General features: G+C 40.7%; 2 protein-coding genes across 6 annotated transcripts in view; one reads left to right on the forward strand and one right to left on the reverse strand.

Moving 5' to 3' along the window:
• Nucleotides 1–2,964, forward strand: part of filip1l (filamin A interacting protein 1-like) — an 86,075-nt gene extending 83,111 nt beyond the window's left edge. For 2 of the 3 annotated variants that reach the window (XM_005452359.4, XM_005452361.4), the window contains one exon: nucleotides 2,114–2,964. In XM_005452359.4, coding sequence (XP_005452416.1) covers nucleotides 2,114–2,332 — 219 coding nt within the window. In that variant the 3' untranslated portion in view covers nucleotides 2,333–2,964. The remainder of the gene's footprint in view (nucleotides 1–2,113) is intronic. The other variant, XM_005452360.4, reaches the window with a different exon arrangement.
• A 1,401-nt stretch (nucleotides 2,965–4,365) lies between these two features.
• Nucleotides 4,366–19,399, reverse strand: ect2l (epithelial cell transforming 2 like). Of its 3 annotated transcripts, XM_005452382.4 has the most exons (21): nucleotides 18,205–19,399; nucleotides 14,732–14,844; nucleotides 14,455–14,617; nucleotides 14,111–14,366; nucleotides 12,585–12,819; nucleotides 12,042–12,177; nucleotides 11,733–11,898; nucleotides 11,406–11,534; nucleotides 11,215–11,307; nucleotides 10,887–11,093; nucleotides 10,560–10,663; nucleotides 10,310–10,450; nucleotides 10,143–10,229; nucleotides 9,736–9,845; nucleotides 8,348–8,495; nucleotides 7,694–7,767; nucleotides 7,443–7,599; nucleotides 7,283–7,348; nucleotides 7,051–7,139; nucleotides 5,191–5,363; nucleotides 4,366–5,099 (listed from the first exon to the last, which is right to left on the reverse strand). In XM_005452382.4, exons 1-21 carry the CDS (start codon nucleotides 18,352–18,354, stop codon nucleotides 4,966–4,968), a joined length of 2,931 nt encoding a protein of 976 aa, XP_005452439.1. In that variant the 5' UTR covers nucleotides 18,355–19,399; the 3' UTR covers nucleotides 4,366–4,965. The 3 variants fall into 3 exon arrangements, 1 of the variants encoding a protein (XP_005452439.1); XR_003216415.1 differs by lacking the exon at nucleotides 4,366–5,099 and having other exon boundaries at nucleotides 5,273–5,363; nucleotides 5,795–7,139; XR_001224544.3 differs by lacking the exons at nucleotides 4,366–5,099; nucleotides 5,191–5,363; nucleotides 7,051–7,139 and having other exon boundaries at nucleotides 7,694–7,762.
• Nucleotides 19,400–19,563: the final 164 nt, after the last annotated feature.

Raw genomic sequence — 19,563 nt, forward strand, 5'->3', positions numbered from 1 at the left:
CATGGAAATACAGTATATGAGGCAAAAAATTTGCTTTTTACAATTTTAACAAGCCTGAAAGTCAATATTTGAAAGTCAATACATTATTTAACCACCTTTATTCTTCAGCACAGTCTGAACTCTCTTAGGCAGCTTTCTTGTCATGTCTTTAAGTAGTCTTCAGGAATAGTTCTCCAGGCTTCTTGAAGGACATTCAAAGCTCTTCTTTGGATGTTTCTGCCTTTTGTTCTGTTCCCTGTCAACATGATCCCACACTGCTTCAATACTGTTGATGTCTGGGCCCTGGGGAGGCTAATACCCCAACCTTTTCTCCCTGTTTCCCTTCCTTAAGAATGGCTTCTTCATAGACACTTTCACTGATACCATTTCCTGGCTAATAGCTCTTTGGGAAGCCACTCGTTGGTGTAAAGATAGTATTTTATGTCTGTCAAACATGATCATAGATCAGCGTTTAAGTGGCTTAACAAACAAAACAAAAAAGCATTCGTCTGAAAATGGTCAGGTACAAGAACTGGACTTAAAATGAATAGAAACAAAGCAGAAAGAAAAACTTTGAAAGACTTTGAAACCCATTCAGAAAGCCTGGAGAGCCATACAACCAAGTCTGGGTCCTTGGAGGCAAAATACAAAGAAATGAGGGATGGCTCGAGACTTTTGCACAGTACTGTGTGTGCCATTTTTGTTTGTTGATTACTCTAAAGAAGATAACACCTTGCTGACTATCACCAGATAGGGATTCAGTCACTGTTTAATGGATAAGAGGATCGCAGCATGATTGGTGAGATCTTCTTATGTAGTCCTGAGCTGAGAGTTTTGGCTGTCATCATCTTGGATGTAACTGGAAAGCCAAAAGCTCTGCATGCGCAGTATGCTGTTGACTATGGTAGTCATGCACTAAGGTACACCGTTCTTTGACTCTGATGATGGCTGTAGTTTACAAAAAGAAAATCATGCAGCATCAAATAAGACTTGAAACTAGCAATCTAGGTGGAAAATGCATACTAAAGTGACCCAAGTGAGGCGTTGGGTCCTCTTGTCTCTACAGTCAGACCTTCTGCCGCCAGAGGAGTCTCCCCCTGCTGGACATTAGAAGCAATGCAGATTTAAAGCACTGGCTTAATCCATCTTTCTTATCCAGTCTACTGAGCATAAAAACTACACATTTAAACAAGTGCATTAGATGACAGCAGTGTTTATCTAAATCAGTGTATCCATTTCATGAAATGCCAAATACTAAATAAAGCATGCTACAAATACATTTACTGAGTATGCCATCTGTGGCTGAGGTTCCTCATAACTGTGGAAACATCTTATCACTGTACTGTAAACAGGACATAGTTTCTACTGTGCAAGGACCGATCCAAAAGTGATGCACCTCAGTGTGCTGCCCTGCTGCTCTGCATGTAAACATGCTGATTAAAAGTGATTGCACAGTAAGTGGAGCAGTAAGTTGTTTAAGAAAATGCGAAATGCGATGTGTCTCATGAGATGCCCTCATATGAGGACTGTGATATAAAAGCACTGGTTTCTAAGCACAAGTTACACTGTTTTTATCATTACCAGGATGAAGTGGAACTATGTCAGGGCAATTAGCAGCTTGCAGCAAAGGTTTTTTTTTTTCATTTAATCATCAAATCATTCTCAAAATACCTGTTACCATTTATTTGATTAACTGGTGGACTCAACAGCTTTCCCCATACTTGTAGTTTTCTTCAGAAGAAGCACTGATGTGTATTAAAGTTTGCACAAAACTGTCTAAATGTATCACTAAACATATTGTGATATTGCTGTTTAATGCATTTTAAAAATAGTAGAAACCTTTTCCTTTACTGAAAATTGCTCTATTTCATGTCAAGTTACCATATTTTTAAGCTACAAGCACAAAATACTGCAGTCATGCAGCAAAAGTTTGGCAGTGTCCATAAGATGTGATGTGATATCCTCTAGTGGTCATTATAAGTATTACAGCCGGTTTTTGCTGAGCTCATGGGCACAGTTCAGCCTTCAAACACATCTCTTTTTCATGCAGTCCTCTACTGTATTCGCTTCTTTCCTCATTGTCGTTGCTATAAGTCACAATGGAGACTTTAAAATTCTGTCTTTGTTCCCTCAGCAGATACCTCTAGAAGCATTCCGACGTCCAGGACCGACAAGAATCCCCAAACCGAAGGGCTTCTGCTCCCAGAAAGGGACAAACAGCACAGCAGGAAACCTGGGACTGCAGTGCAAGAGTCAGCCGCCACAGACTCACGTACCTGGTGGGAAAGAGCAGGCCTCACACACAGCTGCATCGCACAACAACAACCCAAATCTAGCAAACCGGAGACTGTGAAATCAGTCATTTCTCTTCAGGAGGAAAGCTTTCAGTATGTCGATGCCAAAAACATACCCGTAGTTAGCTGATATATTAAACAGGATAACAATCATTTTAAACTGATGAAGACTTTAAGAGAAGATCCGTCATGACCCATGATTCATCTGTGGTGCTTTCAAGACTACAAAACCGCAACTGTTCAGCGTGTGCACTGCAAAAACTAACAAGTCACAGGAAGTACATTAAATGTGGATTCATTTAATTATTCACTGATTACAAACCAGTAAATAACTTTTTCTGTCAGATTTATGTGGGGAAGCCACTGTGATCGAACAGAGAATTTAAAAAAAAGAAGCGTAACATTAGATCAGCAAGCGTGTTATATGTTGTTTAATGAAATATTTATTTGTATTGTGAATATTTTGGTTCCTCTTTGCTGACTTTTTATCTGTTGTCGGATACAGGTGATGAAACAGCCTTTTATTCATTTCGCAGGATAGGACATGTTTGTATTTTTTAAGTGGCAATAATGTACATACTGTAGGTATATAACTGTTGTAATGCAGCTCATTCATAGTGATTATGTCTAAACTGTGACATTTGTGGTTTTTTTGGTTATCAATAAAAATCTTTTTATACCTTGAACTCCAGAAATGTTTCCTATGTGCCTTACTACGGTCACTCTGCAAAACTGCAAAAGCAGCTTTGCGTGATACCTTCAGTACATCCATTGTACAGCAGGAGCAACAGTTTTTCCATGCAGGGTTACTGCATACACCATATAGATATTTCACTACAAGACAAGAGTGGATCAGAGAAGATTGTAACACACATACATACGTCAAAAATTAAAAATCTAAAGAAATGATGTGGAAAACTTTCAGGAAATAGCAATTTTGTATTATTAATTGGTCGACGTTCAGCAGCTTGCACAATGCGGGGCTTACGTTTAATTAATTGTGACGCAGTACAGCAAAAGGTGGCAAAAGATGCAGACTGTGAACACTGGCTGCATACAAAAACAGCCAAGCAAGGACACAAGAAAGAATAACCAGACTTTGCAGTATTTTCAATGAGAACACAACTGATATAGAACTTTTAAGACCATACTGATACCGATATGAGGTGATATAACAAATCTGATACATTGGCCGATATTTTTTTTTCATTCAAACACACGAATCATAAACAGATTTGTCTAACAATTCCTATGAGTAATTATTTGAGTGGTTACTAAGATAATATAATAACGCTGCTTAAATATATTGTGAGTGTGAATGGTTGTCTGTCCCTGTGTGTTGGCGGACATCTGGACATCACCCTGGACAGACTGGCGACCTGTCCAGGGTGTACCCCGCCTCTCGCCCTATGACAGCTGGGATAGGCTCCAGCGCCCCCCGCGACCCTGGAAAGGATAAGCGGAAGCGAATGGATGGATGGATGGATGGATGGATTGATGGATGCTTAAATATAGACTCTTTTACCGTCTGCTCGGATTAGCTGGTTGTTGTTTGTAGCGTTTAAAACACGTGTTGCAAACAGGAAAGTTGCAGAATGCTCTATGAACGTGTGTTTGAATAAGTAAATAAGTGCTCAAACAGAGTAGAAAAGCACTCCACAAGTAGTGGTCCATTTTCCATAAATGAAGACGATATACTGGCAGGTCGCTAATATCGGCCTCTGTTTCTGTTGTTTGTTATCTTTCCTGTCGTCTTCTACAAACAATGTCCAGAAAAGCTTATTCAAGAGTTTCTGAAACATAAATTGCAAATAAACTTTTCTATCTTTAGCCAGTTACATTAAGGCTGTGTGGATGATTTCTTATAGTTTTTATTGGAACTTTAATCATTTACAAATGTGCTAGAAAGGACTATTTATCAGTTTCCCTCATTAATAAATGTATCTTTGATACAGAAACTCACACAAAATAAAGAAATACTGATTAACAAAATCAGTTTTTTGCATGTTACTCCAAAAGTTTGGAAATTTTAGGAACATAAGAAAGTTTAAAAAAAAATGAAACTTTTGGACTGTGGTTTTTTTCATACTGTATTACATTTATTACACCAAAAACCAACACTTAGAGCACAACTGTTCTTTATCAGACTTTTCTCATATCATATAAAACTACCAGAAATACATCAGTTGAGGCAACAGCCTACTTTACATTTTCCAGACAGTTACCTGTGTTTTTCCTCACACCGGTCAGAGATTACACAGACTCTGAACCTGGGAGCTGGCAGGGTGAAGTCTGTTTAATGTCTGATCTGACTCAACATACAGCTCTGCTTGGTAATGCTAAGAAAAGGTCAAGACAGCATGTGAAAATGTGTGAAAATGGCTAATGTCTAATGAATAACTGTATCGCTAAATGGAGTATAAAGATGTTGTAAAGATGTAAGTATGTGTAGAAATGTGTACTGAGGCATTTTTCATCTTATAAATGCAAACATATGAGATTTCTAATACTGCATATTTTAGAACTATACAGTAACGGTAAAAGTAGCATCAATTAAATATAAACACTGGCAGATGGTCTACATATTTTTCACTTAACTACGACATTAAAATAGAATTTCCTTCATAAATTTTAGTTTCCAAAAACCTTTTGACATAAAAATAGTCAAACAGTCTTTTTCCAAACCTCGCTGTCACTGATGTCCTGCCAAAGCACACTCTATAGCTGAACGCAGCACAGACAGGAAGTGCTGTCTCTCTTCGCCTCTCTGTGTGGCACAGACCCAGGAGTGGCAGGGACCCTCGAGGACAAAAGCATGGCTCACATCTACAGAGAAATACATGAATAAAGTTGTAAGCTTTACAATTAAAGGTACTTATTTTACCCACTAGAGGTCAGCAAACACTGAAAAACTCACAGCGTGTGTGCCTGATCTCTCTCACAGACAGGCTGGTGAGAGCCACAGAGGCCAGAAATGTGTGTGTGCTCTGGTGAGCCAGCGTGAAAGGTGTGTGCTGGACATTTTGCCGAGTCAACACCAAAGCATCGGTGAACAGGAAGAGGCCCACATCACAGACGTGCTCATAGGTCCTACGGCAAAAGATTAGTTCAAAAACATTTGGTAGCACTTTATAATACGGCCTGCGACTAAGGGTGCAATTCCCCTGTAATAAAATGGAATTTCAAAGTATTTTATCTCAAATTAAAATGTAATTATACTGTGTACTGTAAGTAAATGTAAGTAATGTGCAAGTAATTTCAGGTAGTGTGCAATTTCATAGCAATTTTGCAGAAAAACAAACACTACTTCCCAACATGCAACTTTCAGTTCAGAGGACGTACTATGGAGTGTATTAAGCTTGTCTTTTTTTTTTACATCTTTATTTTTTTCCTTTATTTAATATTCATTATGTTGATGTACATGATGGACATTCTATTGTTCAATTGAATTCAGTTAATTCTAATATTTATTTTATTTGACCAATATAAATGTTATAAGGGCTGTTCTCTTACCAACTTACACAAAAAAAGTAAAGCAATAAGAGCGCCGTCCTCTTTGCAGCTGTGTGCTGGGGCAGTGGGGTGAAGACAGCTGATGCCAACAGGCTGAACAAGCTGTTTAAATAGACTGGTTCTGTCCTGGGTGTCAGACTGGAGAACCTGGTGTCTGAGAGGAGAATGCTAAAAATGCTTCTTTGTATCATGGACAACCCCTCCCACCCCATGCACGCCTCCATGATGGACCATCGGAGCACACGCAGCAAAAGACTCATCGCCCCGAAATGCAGAACTGACTGCCACAGGAAATCCTTCGTACCGGTGGCAATAAGACTGTACAACTCTTCCTCGCTTTGTAGGTGATTCTCCTGAGGATTAATACCAAAGTTATTCTGTTCCCATTCAGAACGTGCAATATCACCCAATAGTATTTCATCGAATGTTTGTTTCATCTCCCCATCATACGCTGCTACGCTCTTTTATTCAATTGCACAATACTATGCCACTTTCAGAAACACCTGCACTGATTGCTAAGCTATTTATTTTTCAGGATATAGTTATATATATATAATATATTGTTACTTCATTAGAGTTATTTGATATTATGTTTTGCACTATCCTACTGTATATTACTGTATACTACTATACTTATTGTATATATTGTATATCTTATTCCTCTCTTCCTCCGTCTCACTTGCTGCATTGAGCATGTGTATGACAAAAGAATTTCCCTCAGGATAAATAAAGTTCTTCTTATCTTATCTTATAATGGAGCCAAGTATAACCTTTTTTTTTCTTTTTCACAATCACTGTTCAAACATAACTTTCAAAGGGAGTGTCTTCTTTCATGTAAAATACCTGGAAGTTAGGCCAGATTAAGCCACTACATAATATAGCCCGCACCTGGAAAAGTGCAGCGTGGTTGGCTTGTAAGACAGGGAGATATTGTTGGGTTTTTTCACAGAATTAACAAAACATTAAACAGTACTTAAAATTACTTACAATGCAATTATTCTTTCTTTCCCGTAAATACATGAAGTTATGCAATACTTAAAATAACTACTTAAAATTACTTACAGTCTGCTTAAATTTGAAATTCCATTTAATTACAAAGGAATTACACCCTCAGTTGTGGGCCGTATTAAAAAGTGTTACTAAGCATTTGAATGAAACAGACAAAGTACATATGCATGCAAAGTTACATAAAGAAGAACATTATTAAACTGCAAATATACACATGGTTACAAAACAGCCTGAATCTGAGCATTGGTGTTATTACTTGAGAGAATCCGGTATCTGCTCATCAGGGCTCCTGAGCAGAGCAGCATCCTGAGTCATTATTAGTTGCCTGTTTTCTTCACTGAGGTTCTACACACACACACACACACACACACACACACACACACACACACACACACAAATATATGGTTTTGAGCATATATGATAAATTATTAAAGAGTTAGAGGCATGAAGAGAGAGGAAGAGCTGTGTGTGTTTTTTGTATTTTTTACCGGACAGCCTTGAATCTGTCGCTGCGTTTCCTCTATCAGTCTATCTGCCTCTGAGCTGCGCTTTAACTGAACACAACAAAGAACATATGCATAAGAGGAAAGCCAGCACAGCCACAACAGAGGCATTTACATGGCTTATAGCGCTCTGTTCATGCGTTACCTTGTGTATGAACTCTCTGAACTGGAGCAGCGTGTTGAGGGCAGAGCGGAGATGTACGTGGTCAGGATGACCGGGGTGCGTGTGCAAGGACAGAGCTTGAAGCAGAGTCACATACTCCTGCATCCTCCACACTGGACACAGCAGCAGCTCTTGTAGGCTTCATAAACACAGACGTACTTTGAAACACTGTGGTTTGATACATGCAGGCAGGTATGCATAATAGCAAATAAAAGCTGTGTGCCTGCTCTTACCTCAGCATGTGAGTTGCAAGCGTTCTGTCTGATCTCTTCAAGAAAGCCCGAAATGATGGCTTGCTCTCCCTACACTGACGCACATACATGTACAGATACACAACAATTAAATTCAAATATATTTTTGTGTTTAACTATTAGAGCCGAACAATAGTGTGTACTGCATCTTCCACAAACCAGAACAAACTCGTTTTAATCGTATCTTTTATTCGTACCTGTATGAGCCACTTTGCATGGCTTTTGTAAAGGGAAGATTACTCAACAAGAAAAATTCAATCTCAATAAAAATAAATAGAAAAAACTAAATTTTCTTTTAGAGTAAAATCTACAATGTCACACACTCTAGACGTTCAGATAGCCAAATCTGAAACCCAAAGAATACATTATGTACCGTTAAAATTATTATAAACTGCAGTAATGTTTGACCTGTTTGTGCTGCTGGCCATGGAATGATAATGCTTATATAATGCTTTTATAAGAGGTTAAAGGTGCTAGAAATGCTAGAAATTGGTTATTTTAGCCCTTTGGTAGGTGGTTGCTATGCAACATGATGATTAACATTGATTGTTAATTGTCATTTAAACCATTTCTGCTAAATTTCAAGTTATGTACGATTAAACAAATGTGCTTTGTTTAAAAAGACACTGACTTTACCTTATCAGTGGTGTGGATGGCAGTGGTGTAGTTGTTGAGGTAGTTTGTGTAGACTCTAAGTTTTGAGCAGAACTTCACGAAAACATCTCCAATACACTTCTCTGCACCCCACTGCTGTAGCCGCGCCTGTAAATCAGCCTGAAACACCCTGTGAAGTACACACAAACATGTCTCCCGTGTCATATCCACACAGACAGACACCTTAAAGGGTGGTTAAGTTGACTGTGTTACACCTGTGTGGCTTGAGCTAGCCATCATTTCCCTCACTCCCTTCGAGGAATGACACATCCAGGTTTTGTTTGTTTTTTTCTTTTTCACACTAGTGCCAGCACACATACATTTCACTCATTTGAGCATTCATTATCCTAACATCTCCTGATATCACATGTTTATTTATTTATTTGATTTGGTGAATAAAATAATGATTGGCAACACACCCTGCTTGGTCTCACATCTTTGTCATTGGCTGTTGGCCGGCTTGCGACATTTAGGGGCTCGTCCGGGATCTAACTGATGTTTGGAGACAGTTTGCTTTGTCTTTTGACTTAGGCTCATTGTTCAGGTGGATAGTGTTTCCACCTCTGACCTGGAGCAAGTGTTTTGTGGAGATTTGGCTTGTTTTGTAGCCGCCTTACATATTCAATTCAATTCAGTTTTATTTATATGGCGCTAAATCACAACAACAGTCACCTTAAGGCACAATTATATTGACCCCCTATGAGCAAGCACATTGGCAACAGGGGAGTCACCGCACCTAGTGCTCCGATTACCACTGGGACCACTGTTACCATCACCCTCCACATCTTCTCGAGCTCTTCTCTGAGCCCTTGGTATTTCTCCAGCTTCTCGTGTTCCTTCTTTCTGATGTTGCTGTCATTGGGAACCACTATATCGATCACTACGGCCGTCTTCTCCTGTTTGTCTACCACTATGTCCGGTTGGTTAGCCACCACCATTTTGTCCGTCTGTATCTGGAAGTCCCACAGGATCTTAGCTCGGTCATTCTCCACCACCCTAGGGGGCGTCTCCCATTTTGACCTCGGGACTTCCAGGTTATACTCGGCACATATGTTTCTGTATACTATGCCGGCCACTTGGTTATGGCGTTCCATGTATGCCCTGCCTGCTAGCATCTTACACCCTGCTGTTATGTGCTGGATTGTCTCAGGGGCATCTTTACACAGCCTGCACCTGGGGTCTTGTCTGGTTTGATAGTCCCCAGCCTCTATGGATCTTGTGCTCAGAGCTTGTTCCTGTGCTGCCATGATTAGTGCCTCTGTCCTGTCTTTCAGCCCAGCTTTGTCCAGCCACTAGTAGGATATATATATGTGTGTGTGTGTGTGTGTGTGTGTGTGTGTGTGTGTGTGTGTGTGTTTGTGTGTTTGTACCTGTTGAGCTCCAGTATTTGTGCAACAGGACTGAGGACAATGTGGATGTCAGCATAGCTCAGAATGGCTCTGTTGGAGTTCAGAGCTGCTGTGAGAGGCTCCTTGTACACCTTCAGCACAGACCACACATATCAAATGAATATTTCTAAATACTGAAAGCTTTCTTCTGTCTGATGTCAACATAAACACTGTAAGTGGCAAAATAGAAAAAAATGGACTTGCAGGGTTGTGGTTGCCCTTAAAATTCAACTTGTGTGGTTTGCATATATTAAATAATTGATATCTGGATTCTGGACTTGCTTAGACAGATGTATATATATATATGTTTTAGTTCTGAAGGAATATTGTTTTTCCACTGCTTGTTAAGGTCTGGCACTTGCAGATTAAAAAAAAGAAAGAAAGTATACCTTCAGCACCGCGTTTAGCTTTCCCAGATAAAGACACTCGCTGTGGTGCAGCTCTCTCGCAGCTGCACCTCTCCAATCCAGAACCATCTAAAACCAAAAGAAAAAAAAGATGAATTAAATGTTCTCCTTGAGTTTCTACTACAAGGGGCAGTTTAAAGCAGACACACCTGTGGTAGATCAGGTATCACATTGAAGCATGTCTGTGAACCACCATCAGCTCCACTGCTGTCCTGTCCATTACCCTCTTGTCTCTTCTTCTCTTCATTCCAGTTTTTCAGAAAGATGGAAAGAAACTCCACAGGTCGGGTCTGAAGGTGTAAGAGAAGGAGAAAAACACACAAACACACTTGTGCGATTACCTTTTTCTTTTTCTGTTGAACTTGTGCATTACACAAACTCCTCTACAGTAATTCCCACCTCCTCCTCTCTGGTCAGAGCAGTGAGTCCTTCGATCAGAGCCTCGCTGAGATCTCTGGACACACAAATCTCGTCAATGCGGATTCTCTCCCACAGAAAATAGCCTAGAAAAACAGAATTTAACCAGACTGCTACTTATAGAGTATTTTTCTATTTATATTTAGCACTCAAAGAAGTTTCTTACTACACACCTTATTCATACAAATGCTTTTCTCCTTTTAACCAGGGGTTCAGCATCTTGGCCAAAGATCCGCTGCACTTCTAATTAGCAGACGATCTGCTCTACATCTACACCATGGCACAAATCAGCACGTACATGAAACTCACCCAGAGCTCGGCCCCTTGCCTGGACGCTGGCCCACTGTAGCTGCAGCCCTAAGGTGCTCCTCAGCTCTACCAGCGCCTCCTCCATCCACTGAGCCTGCGTGCACCAGCCCTGCAGTACAGCCTCACACACATACTGCAGGGCCGGGCGTGCTGGCTGGTGCTCTGAGAGGCCGGTATGCACACTGCCATCAGACCACTCACTGAGGACTGGAGAAGATGAAGCATGTTGAAAGAAACACACTTTGTGAGGGATACTGTAGTCTACGAAACAATGACAGGGGAGGGGGATATTCCTATGCTTAGGGTCAAAGTTTAAGGGGTTACGCACTGTTCTGGAAATTCCCGGTGGCCACACCCACCGGTGCCCGAACCTCCAGACCAGTCAGCGTGGAGAGATTCTGGAGGAGAGCCACTCCTGATGCTGCAGAAGAGAAACCAAGAGGCGAAGCAGGAGGCAGCTCAAGTTAATGAGAAAATACTGATTAGAGAGAAGAGTGTGTGTGTTGTAACATCTGCTACCAGATGCAGCCAGCGGGCAGAATATGTCAATCCCTCCTCCTTCCTCAGTTGGAGCCACCATGCCACACAGTTTTTCCCAGAATTCCCTACGATCAGGAATCAGTAGAGTCTTCTCTGATAGGCTAGAGTCTGAAAAGTCAGGGCAGAATTACATAGTAGGTCAGCAGAATAAGGGTTAAGTTTTGGTCAATGGATTAAAATGGCAGGTACCACTTTATTAAAATGTTTTCATAATAAATGTCAGCACAGGATTTTAGTCCAGTTAGTCCAGAACAAACTCCTGCAGTGTGTGCACACATGAATTTACTCATTGTGATTGAGTCTCACTGTGAAGCAGGTGAATTTCCTGTGTTCCTCCGCAAGCTAGCAGGCCAATCCTCTGAGCTGGTTTCCCAGAAATAGCCCTCTCCACCTGGGTTAGCAGAGATGAGAGAGTCCCTCTGTGGTCATAGAGAACCGCAATCACACCAGGCTTCACTCCGCTCAACACCAGCTAGATTAAAAAGAGCGGATGGGGAGGAATGTTATCTATTCATCTTCCCATTGTGCGTTTTATTTCTGCACTCGCGGGAGTGTTTTATGTCTGCTCTGTTTCAGGAAAAATAAATAAATAAATAGATGATGATGTGAATTCACCTCATAAGCAGGAATTCTGTTGGAGATGAGCAGTAGCAGGGCAGGAGCGGATAGGTGAAGGGGAGAGACTGTGTGAGGCTGTGCAGGTCTGTAGATAAAAGACGACAGCGCTCCTCTGGTTTTGATCAGTGTTTCGCTGAAAGATGAAAATGCATGTTACTTTCAGCATACTGTAACATTATATTATACAGATGTTTTCACATGTGCTCACAGATACTTTATATACACTGAATAACTTATTTTGTACACTTCAATCGATTCAAAATAGACTTTGAAGCCTCCAGAGCCGAAACACGAAGACGTGCCGCTCAAAGCTGGCTACAAAAATGAGTCACTCCCAGTAGACGCCATTGTAAAATGTCAAACTAAACAACAGAAATAAACATGTTTACAGGATGCTACAAATATTGCTTTGGTCTCCAGGGTTAAATTTCCCCTTTATAACAACAGCACAGTGGGTAATGTTGAAGATTCAAAATGCAGAGTCCACTAACTGTGGTTGAAGCTAAGTGAGGTTGATCTAATATGTGGTTAGACAATCACCTGCTAATGCTGGAGGCCTGGACTCTCTCCCAGGTCTGAGGTGCACTTGTGGGCTGTCCTCTTTCCAGGCTGAGAGAGTGGCTGGAAGAGCCAACGCTCCTCAGAGGCCAGGAGAGGGGGGGCTGAGAGACGAATGTTGGGCCAGACTCGGGTCTCCCTTTCTGGGTACCTCCACCTCTGGCTATTTCTGGCTTTGTGTAGCTGCCCCAGGGTCTCCTGGCACTTACAGACAGTCCTACAGATATCACAGATACATGATCTGACAGTAAGGGCGAGTTTTTGCTAATCAGAAGCTTTTTGTGCTTAGCAATGAGTTGGAAAGGCAAAGATGAACTGTTTGATAATCAATAAAATATATTAATCACATTCATTAAACACATTCAATAACATTCATTCAGTTCAGGTTTATGTATTTAACACCAAATCACAAGGTAAGTCGCCTTAACGTGCTCTGTACTGAAAGGTAAAAACCCTACAGTAAAACACAAATAAGACCCCCTTTGAGATGGTGGGAATGAAGAACTCCCTCCCTCCAACAGACCCAGGGAGGGGCAGTCATCTACCATTACACATTAGAGGGTGAAGGGGAAAGAGAAACATAACAGAGATCATAGACAGGACAAAACACAGAATAAAAGACTGAGTAAACACTACCATTCGCTTACTACTAACAAACCAACTGTATTAGAATTAACCAAATAAACCTATAAATGGATGATAACCATTCACGCACATCTCACTGAATTATGATACGCATGAAGGGAGTTAGAAATAGTGACATAAATGCTCTCCCTGCAGTCTGAGTCCAGAACATTCACAAGTCTGATTTGAACACCTTTATATAAAGAATACAACATGTTTGACACAGGAAACCTTTCGATTTGTCTATATGTTTTGTTTTCAGTCCCGTAAAGCTTGTAATGACATTTATAAAAAAGTTATAAAGGAAATGTCCCAGGAGCTGTTTTCACTAGTCAGGAATCAGACCATCAGGATCTCTGCCCACAACTGCTGCCAAACTCACATCACACCAGAACCCTACAGTGCCTAGCGCATGTGGTGGGCCCACAGGAGGCCAGGCCCCATGGACTAAGGCCCAACCACCAGTGCTCTCCCCCAAGCCTCGATAATGCTATAGTAACCAGGGCAAAATAGTCCCTTGTTCTCTTCTTCATAGAAGTTATCTAGATCTATTTTTATCTGGCCAATCATCCAGGACTAATATGCCTTGCGAGATTCTGCTAGGAGCCTGTAACAGACACATTATGGGTCAAAATTAGGTAGGCAGGTGCGTCGTGGTACAATGATCACCCGCCAGGAAAGAGGACACACTGAAGAGATATATCAGCTGACTTGCCTTGGTATCCTCCAAGAACAACTTGCGGAGGTAGCCGGGGAGAGGGAGGTCTGGCTTTTTCTACTTAGAACACTGCCCCCACGACACAGACCCAGATTGTACCACCTCAAAAATGTGTTGCTATAGTTTCTACACCCTGTCATTTTTCTGTTTTTTCTGTTCCACTCACTCTTCTCCTCTTGAAGCTTCTCTCTGATTTGCTGCCTGATCCTCTTCTCCCTCCTCCTCTCTTCCTCTTCCTCTGTCATTCCTGTGCTTTGCTGGTTGAGGGTCCCATACATCTCTGCTGCCTCCCGTGGAGTGAGCCAGTCAAGTGTGGAGAGGCAGGAGACATAGTGAGTTTTCCATGCACCAAACTCTTTATCTCCAGGAGTGTAAGGAAGGAACCAGCCTCGTCTGATGCACCGGCCCGCCCACAGACAGTCCTAGAAAGAAGAAGAGGATTTAACTTGTTTCATAAAAACCCAATTAATGATGTATGAATACATTTCAGATCTCTTCAGGGCTTCTCACCTGCTCAGCTAGAACCCTCCAGTGCCAGCTGACTTGGGCAGCTTTGCAAAGGTCACGTGGGGACAGAAACGACATCACATACAGGGAGAGAAACCGAGGCAGCACTGATGTAAGGTCCACTTTCGTGACCGGAACCGTCTCAATCAGCAAATCCCGGCAGTACCTGCTCAGGTTACAGAGGTTTCCAGTTTGAACTGTGCACCTGTGCACACTTTACTAGTTACAGTTTCAGGCTGAGATTAATGGTTAGGACAGAAAAGTGTAGAAACCACTTTACTTGAGCTGTGACTTGGTGCCACGAGTGAGCAGAGAGTGCAGCAGGTGTTTCCTCTGTCTGTCCGTCCACAGATCAAACCAGTGTAGCACAAGATTCACTCTCTCCTCAAATAACTGGTAGAAAATGGAAAAAGGATACCAACACAGACACATTCAGTGCGTGCAAAAGCCTCAAGCCACCTCTCATTTCTTAATATTTTACTTCCAATTAGCCAGAATTTCTTGTAACTTTTTTAAGTGCTCTTGAGCAATAGTTCTCCAGGCTTTCTGCACGTCTTTCAAAGTTTTATTTGACATTGGCTGCTTTTTCACTCATTTTCAGTCCAGTCCTTGTACCTGATCATTTTCAGAGGAATGCTTTTTGCTTGTTAAAGCACTTCATACTGACCTAAATTCAAGTATATAAAAGGCACCTAACTTAAGGGATGAACAAGTGTTGTGTCTACACATAACCAACTTAGCAAAAAAACACTTTTAAATTGTATCTTTATGCACTTTGTTACTTTGTTCTCATAACTTTAATTAAATCTACAAAAAGTTCCAAAGATAACACTTTAACATAAATGTATATTTTTGCACCAATGAAGTCATTGCTAAAGAGCTGTTAGCTGCAAATGTGACATATCTCAGCATGGTGTGCAGTGTATGCTTAAAAGATCTGAGGAGACTGGACCTCAACATTATTGAAGCAGTGTGGGATCATGCTGACAGAGAACAGAACAAAAGGCAGAAACATCCAAAGAAGAGCTTTGAATGTCCGTCAGGAAGCCTGGAGAACTATTCCTGAAGACTACTTAAAGACATGACAACAAAGCTGCCTAAGAGAGTTCAGACTGTGCTGAAGAATAAAGGTGGTCACACCAAATATCAAGCTTGTTAAAATTGTAAAAACTCTGTTTTTGCGTTATATACTGTATTTCCATGTAAGTTTGCACGTTTCAGTAAATCGCTACATCTGTTTCCCATTTTTCCTCAATGAAGAAATGAGGGATGGCTTGAGACTTTAGACTTTATGTGTCATGTGGGCTTTTTTAAGCTTATAAGTAAACATATTTTAAGCTTTATTCACAGTAACGATTCTGCTTTACGAACAGCATACTATTGTGAATTTCAAAAGCGTCAGAGTTAAATGTATTTTGAAGGCACAGAGCAAAGCAGATCCTTTCAACTAGTTTGGAAGAAAATGAAATGATTTTTACAAAATACACAAGTATTTCAAATAAACTAAGATAAATATGAGGTGCTACTTTTCATTACATTTCTTGCAAACAAACGTAATGAAAGGAGAATTCTCCTGATGGTTTTATATAAGAGGTGTGGGCAGTAAATACAAGGTATGGCCTCGAATTGCATTAGTTTCTTCTAATGGTCAAATACTCAAGCTACCAATGTACACAGAAATGCTGGCTCCATTGGAAAAACAATCAGTTTACCTTATTTAATAAACATATCTCTAAGAATAAACTTATTTTGCTGTGTTAAATGAAGTGATTTAACTTCACCCTGGGTTTTTATGTTTCATGCTTATTTTTTTTTAACCCTTCAGTTATGTTTGTTTCTCAGATACAGTAATGATGCTCCTGGGTCAATTTGACCTCCGGCATGTTTAGTTATCCAGGGCAATCCAATCCAATCCAAGAAAGCAATAAATTCCAATAAACATTGTTTATATCTCATTATAACCTCCATTACTAACTACAGGGAGTGCAGGATTATTAGGCAAGTTGTATTTTTGAGGAATAATTTTATTATTGAACAACAACCATGTTCTCAATGAACCCAAAAAACTCATTAATATCAAAGCTGAATGTTTTTGGAAGTAGTTTTTAGTTTTAGCTATTTTAGGGGGATATCTGTGTGTGCAGGTGACTATTACTGTGCAACCACAGCCTCCCAGACACTGTTCAGAGAGGTGTACTGTTTTCCCTCCTTGTAAATCTCACATTTGATGATGGACCACAGGTTCTCAATGGGGTTCAGATCAGGTGAACAAGGAGGCCATGTCATTAGTTTTTCTTCTTTTATACCCTTTCTTGCCAGCCACGCTGTGGAGTACTTGGACGCGTGTGATGGAGCATTGTCCTGCATGAAAATCATGTTTTTCTTGAAGGATGCAGACTTCTTCCTGTACCACTGCTTGAAGGTGTCTTCCAGAAACTGGCAGTAGGACTGGGAGTTGAGCTTGACTCCATCCTCAACCCAAAAAGGCCCCACAAGCTCATCTTTGACGATACCAGCCCAAACCAGTACTCCACCTCCACCTTGCTGGCGTCTGAGTCGGACTGGAGCTCTCTGCCCTTTACCAATCCAGCCACGGGCCCATCCATCTGGCACATCAAGACTCACTCTCATTTCATCAGTCCATAAAACCTTAGAAAAATCAGTCTTGAGATATTTCTTGGCCCAGTCTTGACGTTTCAGCTTGTGTGTCTTGTTCAGTGGTGGTCGTCTTTCAGCCTTTCTTACCTTGGCCATGTCTCTGAGTATTGCACACCTTGTGCTTTTGGGCACTCCAGTGATGTTGCAGCTCTGAAATATGGCCAAACTGGTGGCAAGTGGCATCTTGGCAGCTGCACACTTGACTTTTCTCAGTTCATGGGCAGTTATTTTGCGCCTTGGTTTTTCCACACGCTTCTTGCGACCCTGTTGACTATTTTGAATGAAACGCTTGATTGTTCGATGATCACGCTTCAGAAGCTTTGCAATTTTAAGACTGCTGCATCCCTCTGCAAGATATCTCACTATTTTTGACTTTTCTGAGCCTGTCAAGTACTCTTGACCCATTTTGCCAAAGGAAAGGAAGTTGCCTAATAATTATGCACACCTGATATAGGGTGTTGATGTCATTAGACCACACCCCTTCTCATTACAGAGATGCACATCACCTAATATGCTTAATTGGTAGTAGGCTTTCGAGCCTATACAGCTTGGAGTAAGACAACATGCATGAAGAGGATGATGTGGACAAAATACTCATTTGCCTAATAATTCTGCACTCCCTGTATTTCAATCAATATTTGGTGCACCTGTGTTCTTTACCTCTCACATATCATGGTTCAATGAGGACATATTCGCTCGTTTTTCACAAAAAATGTATATTAAAACATTTTATTGTACATTGGAAACACCTACACGTAAAAATTTACTTTTTCATGACTTTTTTTTAAATTGTATTACAAACACATATATTGATTGCACTTATTAAGTCAAGCAGAAGAAGCTTCATATTAAAAGAAATACTTTTAACTATTTTTTTTTTTTTTTTTTAGATTATTTTTCTTTGAAATGTGTCAATTTGATCCGCAACATAACCGGTTGGAGTGGAGTTTCAAAATTAGGAATTCAGCAGCCTTCATAAAGCTCTGCACTGTCCTGAAATGCATTAACTCTGGTTTCAGTGACATGTTGTTGCTAATAAAATATCGCAAAGTTTATCTGCAGGGAGTTTACCAAGGCCCACGTAGTATTTCTGACCTGCAGGTTGATCCGCTTGTTGTTCAGGGGAGTCCAGCTGCTGAAGCGGGTGTCGGACAGCAGGGTGCCGGCCTGCTGCGGCTCATAGTCCGTCCCGCTCAGCTGCCACCGCTTCACCGAGTGAGGGGCTGATGTCAGGCTCGCCTCCATGTGCACAGACAGTTTAAAGACCTTTGAGGAAGCGCCTCGAGTTCTGCTTCACTTAAAGTCCGATCGATTTATTTCCAGATTGATGTCTTTAAGCCAAGTGTCCACTTGCCAGGCCGCCCCTTGTGCTGTTCTGTGCAGTCAGTCACCTTAGAGACGCATCAACAAAAGGATTCCTGCACACTGCACATCCCCGTGCCTCCTGCACATTAATAATTAAACACGCAGGGTTCACATGTAAGCAATCACATATTAAAGCATCAAGTGATACACTTGCTTTATACTTAACCCCTTAAGGCTTAGTGTGCCATATTTGATACATGTTCTTTTAAGAGCTGTACATCATAAATGCGACCCCCTAAATCCCCCTAAAAAACCTACATAAGATTGCACAATACATTTTTAAGGAACAAAAAAATGTCTGGAAAAAATATTATACAAATTATACATATATGGAAATGTAATTATCATTATTTCGGGGGGTTTTTTAATTGTCAAATGCTTCAATAAATACTCCATTTTCAAAAACTTAGAATTTTCTGACAATTAATTCATGGTTCAGACTTTAATGCTTGGAGGATCAAAGAGTATTCCCTTAGAAACCTGTACAAGTGGCACATCACCTAAAAAACGGTCTGTTAAAATATTTTTAATTTTTCAAATAAAGACAAACTGTATTCATTAACACATTATTTATTGTTTTTAACATGGACAGCTTCTTCAGTCAATCGACCACAAGTGCTCCGTGATGAAAACTGGGCTATAGAATAGCAAATGAAACTACAAAGAATATACATTTCGCTTTCTAATACTGCAGTGACGATAAAGCATACTTTATCCAAAAACCTAAGAGCCTTTGCCCATCGAAAGGACAAAAATTTAATTATGGTTTTACCAAACTTTGTTGTTTTCTCACTTGATGGAAGTATTAATATTTCTGTTCATCATATAAACAGAGGTAGAGTTGCTCAGTTACCCCCCCACCCCCAATCTACATTCATTAAAAGTCAGGAGAGAGGTACAACAGTGAGTGTCTACAGCACGGTGGAGGCTCTGTCACGGTTTGAGCTGAATGCAGAAAAGTACCTCCATGGAGATGATCCCAATGATCCCAAACATACTCCCAATACAGTAAAAGCAGACCCGGATAGTAAAAAGAGCACAATGGAAAACTATCAATTCCGCCTCCCCCAATCCAGGTACTGTTATTAC

Source organism: Oreochromis niloticus, linkage group LG23 (genome assembly GCF_001858045.2).
Source record: "Oreochromis niloticus isolate F11D_XX linkage group LG23, O_niloticus_UMD_NMBU, whole genome shotgun sequence".
NCBI lineage: Eukaryota > Metazoa > Chordata > Actinopteri > Cichliformes > Cichlidae > Oreochromis > Oreochromis niloticus.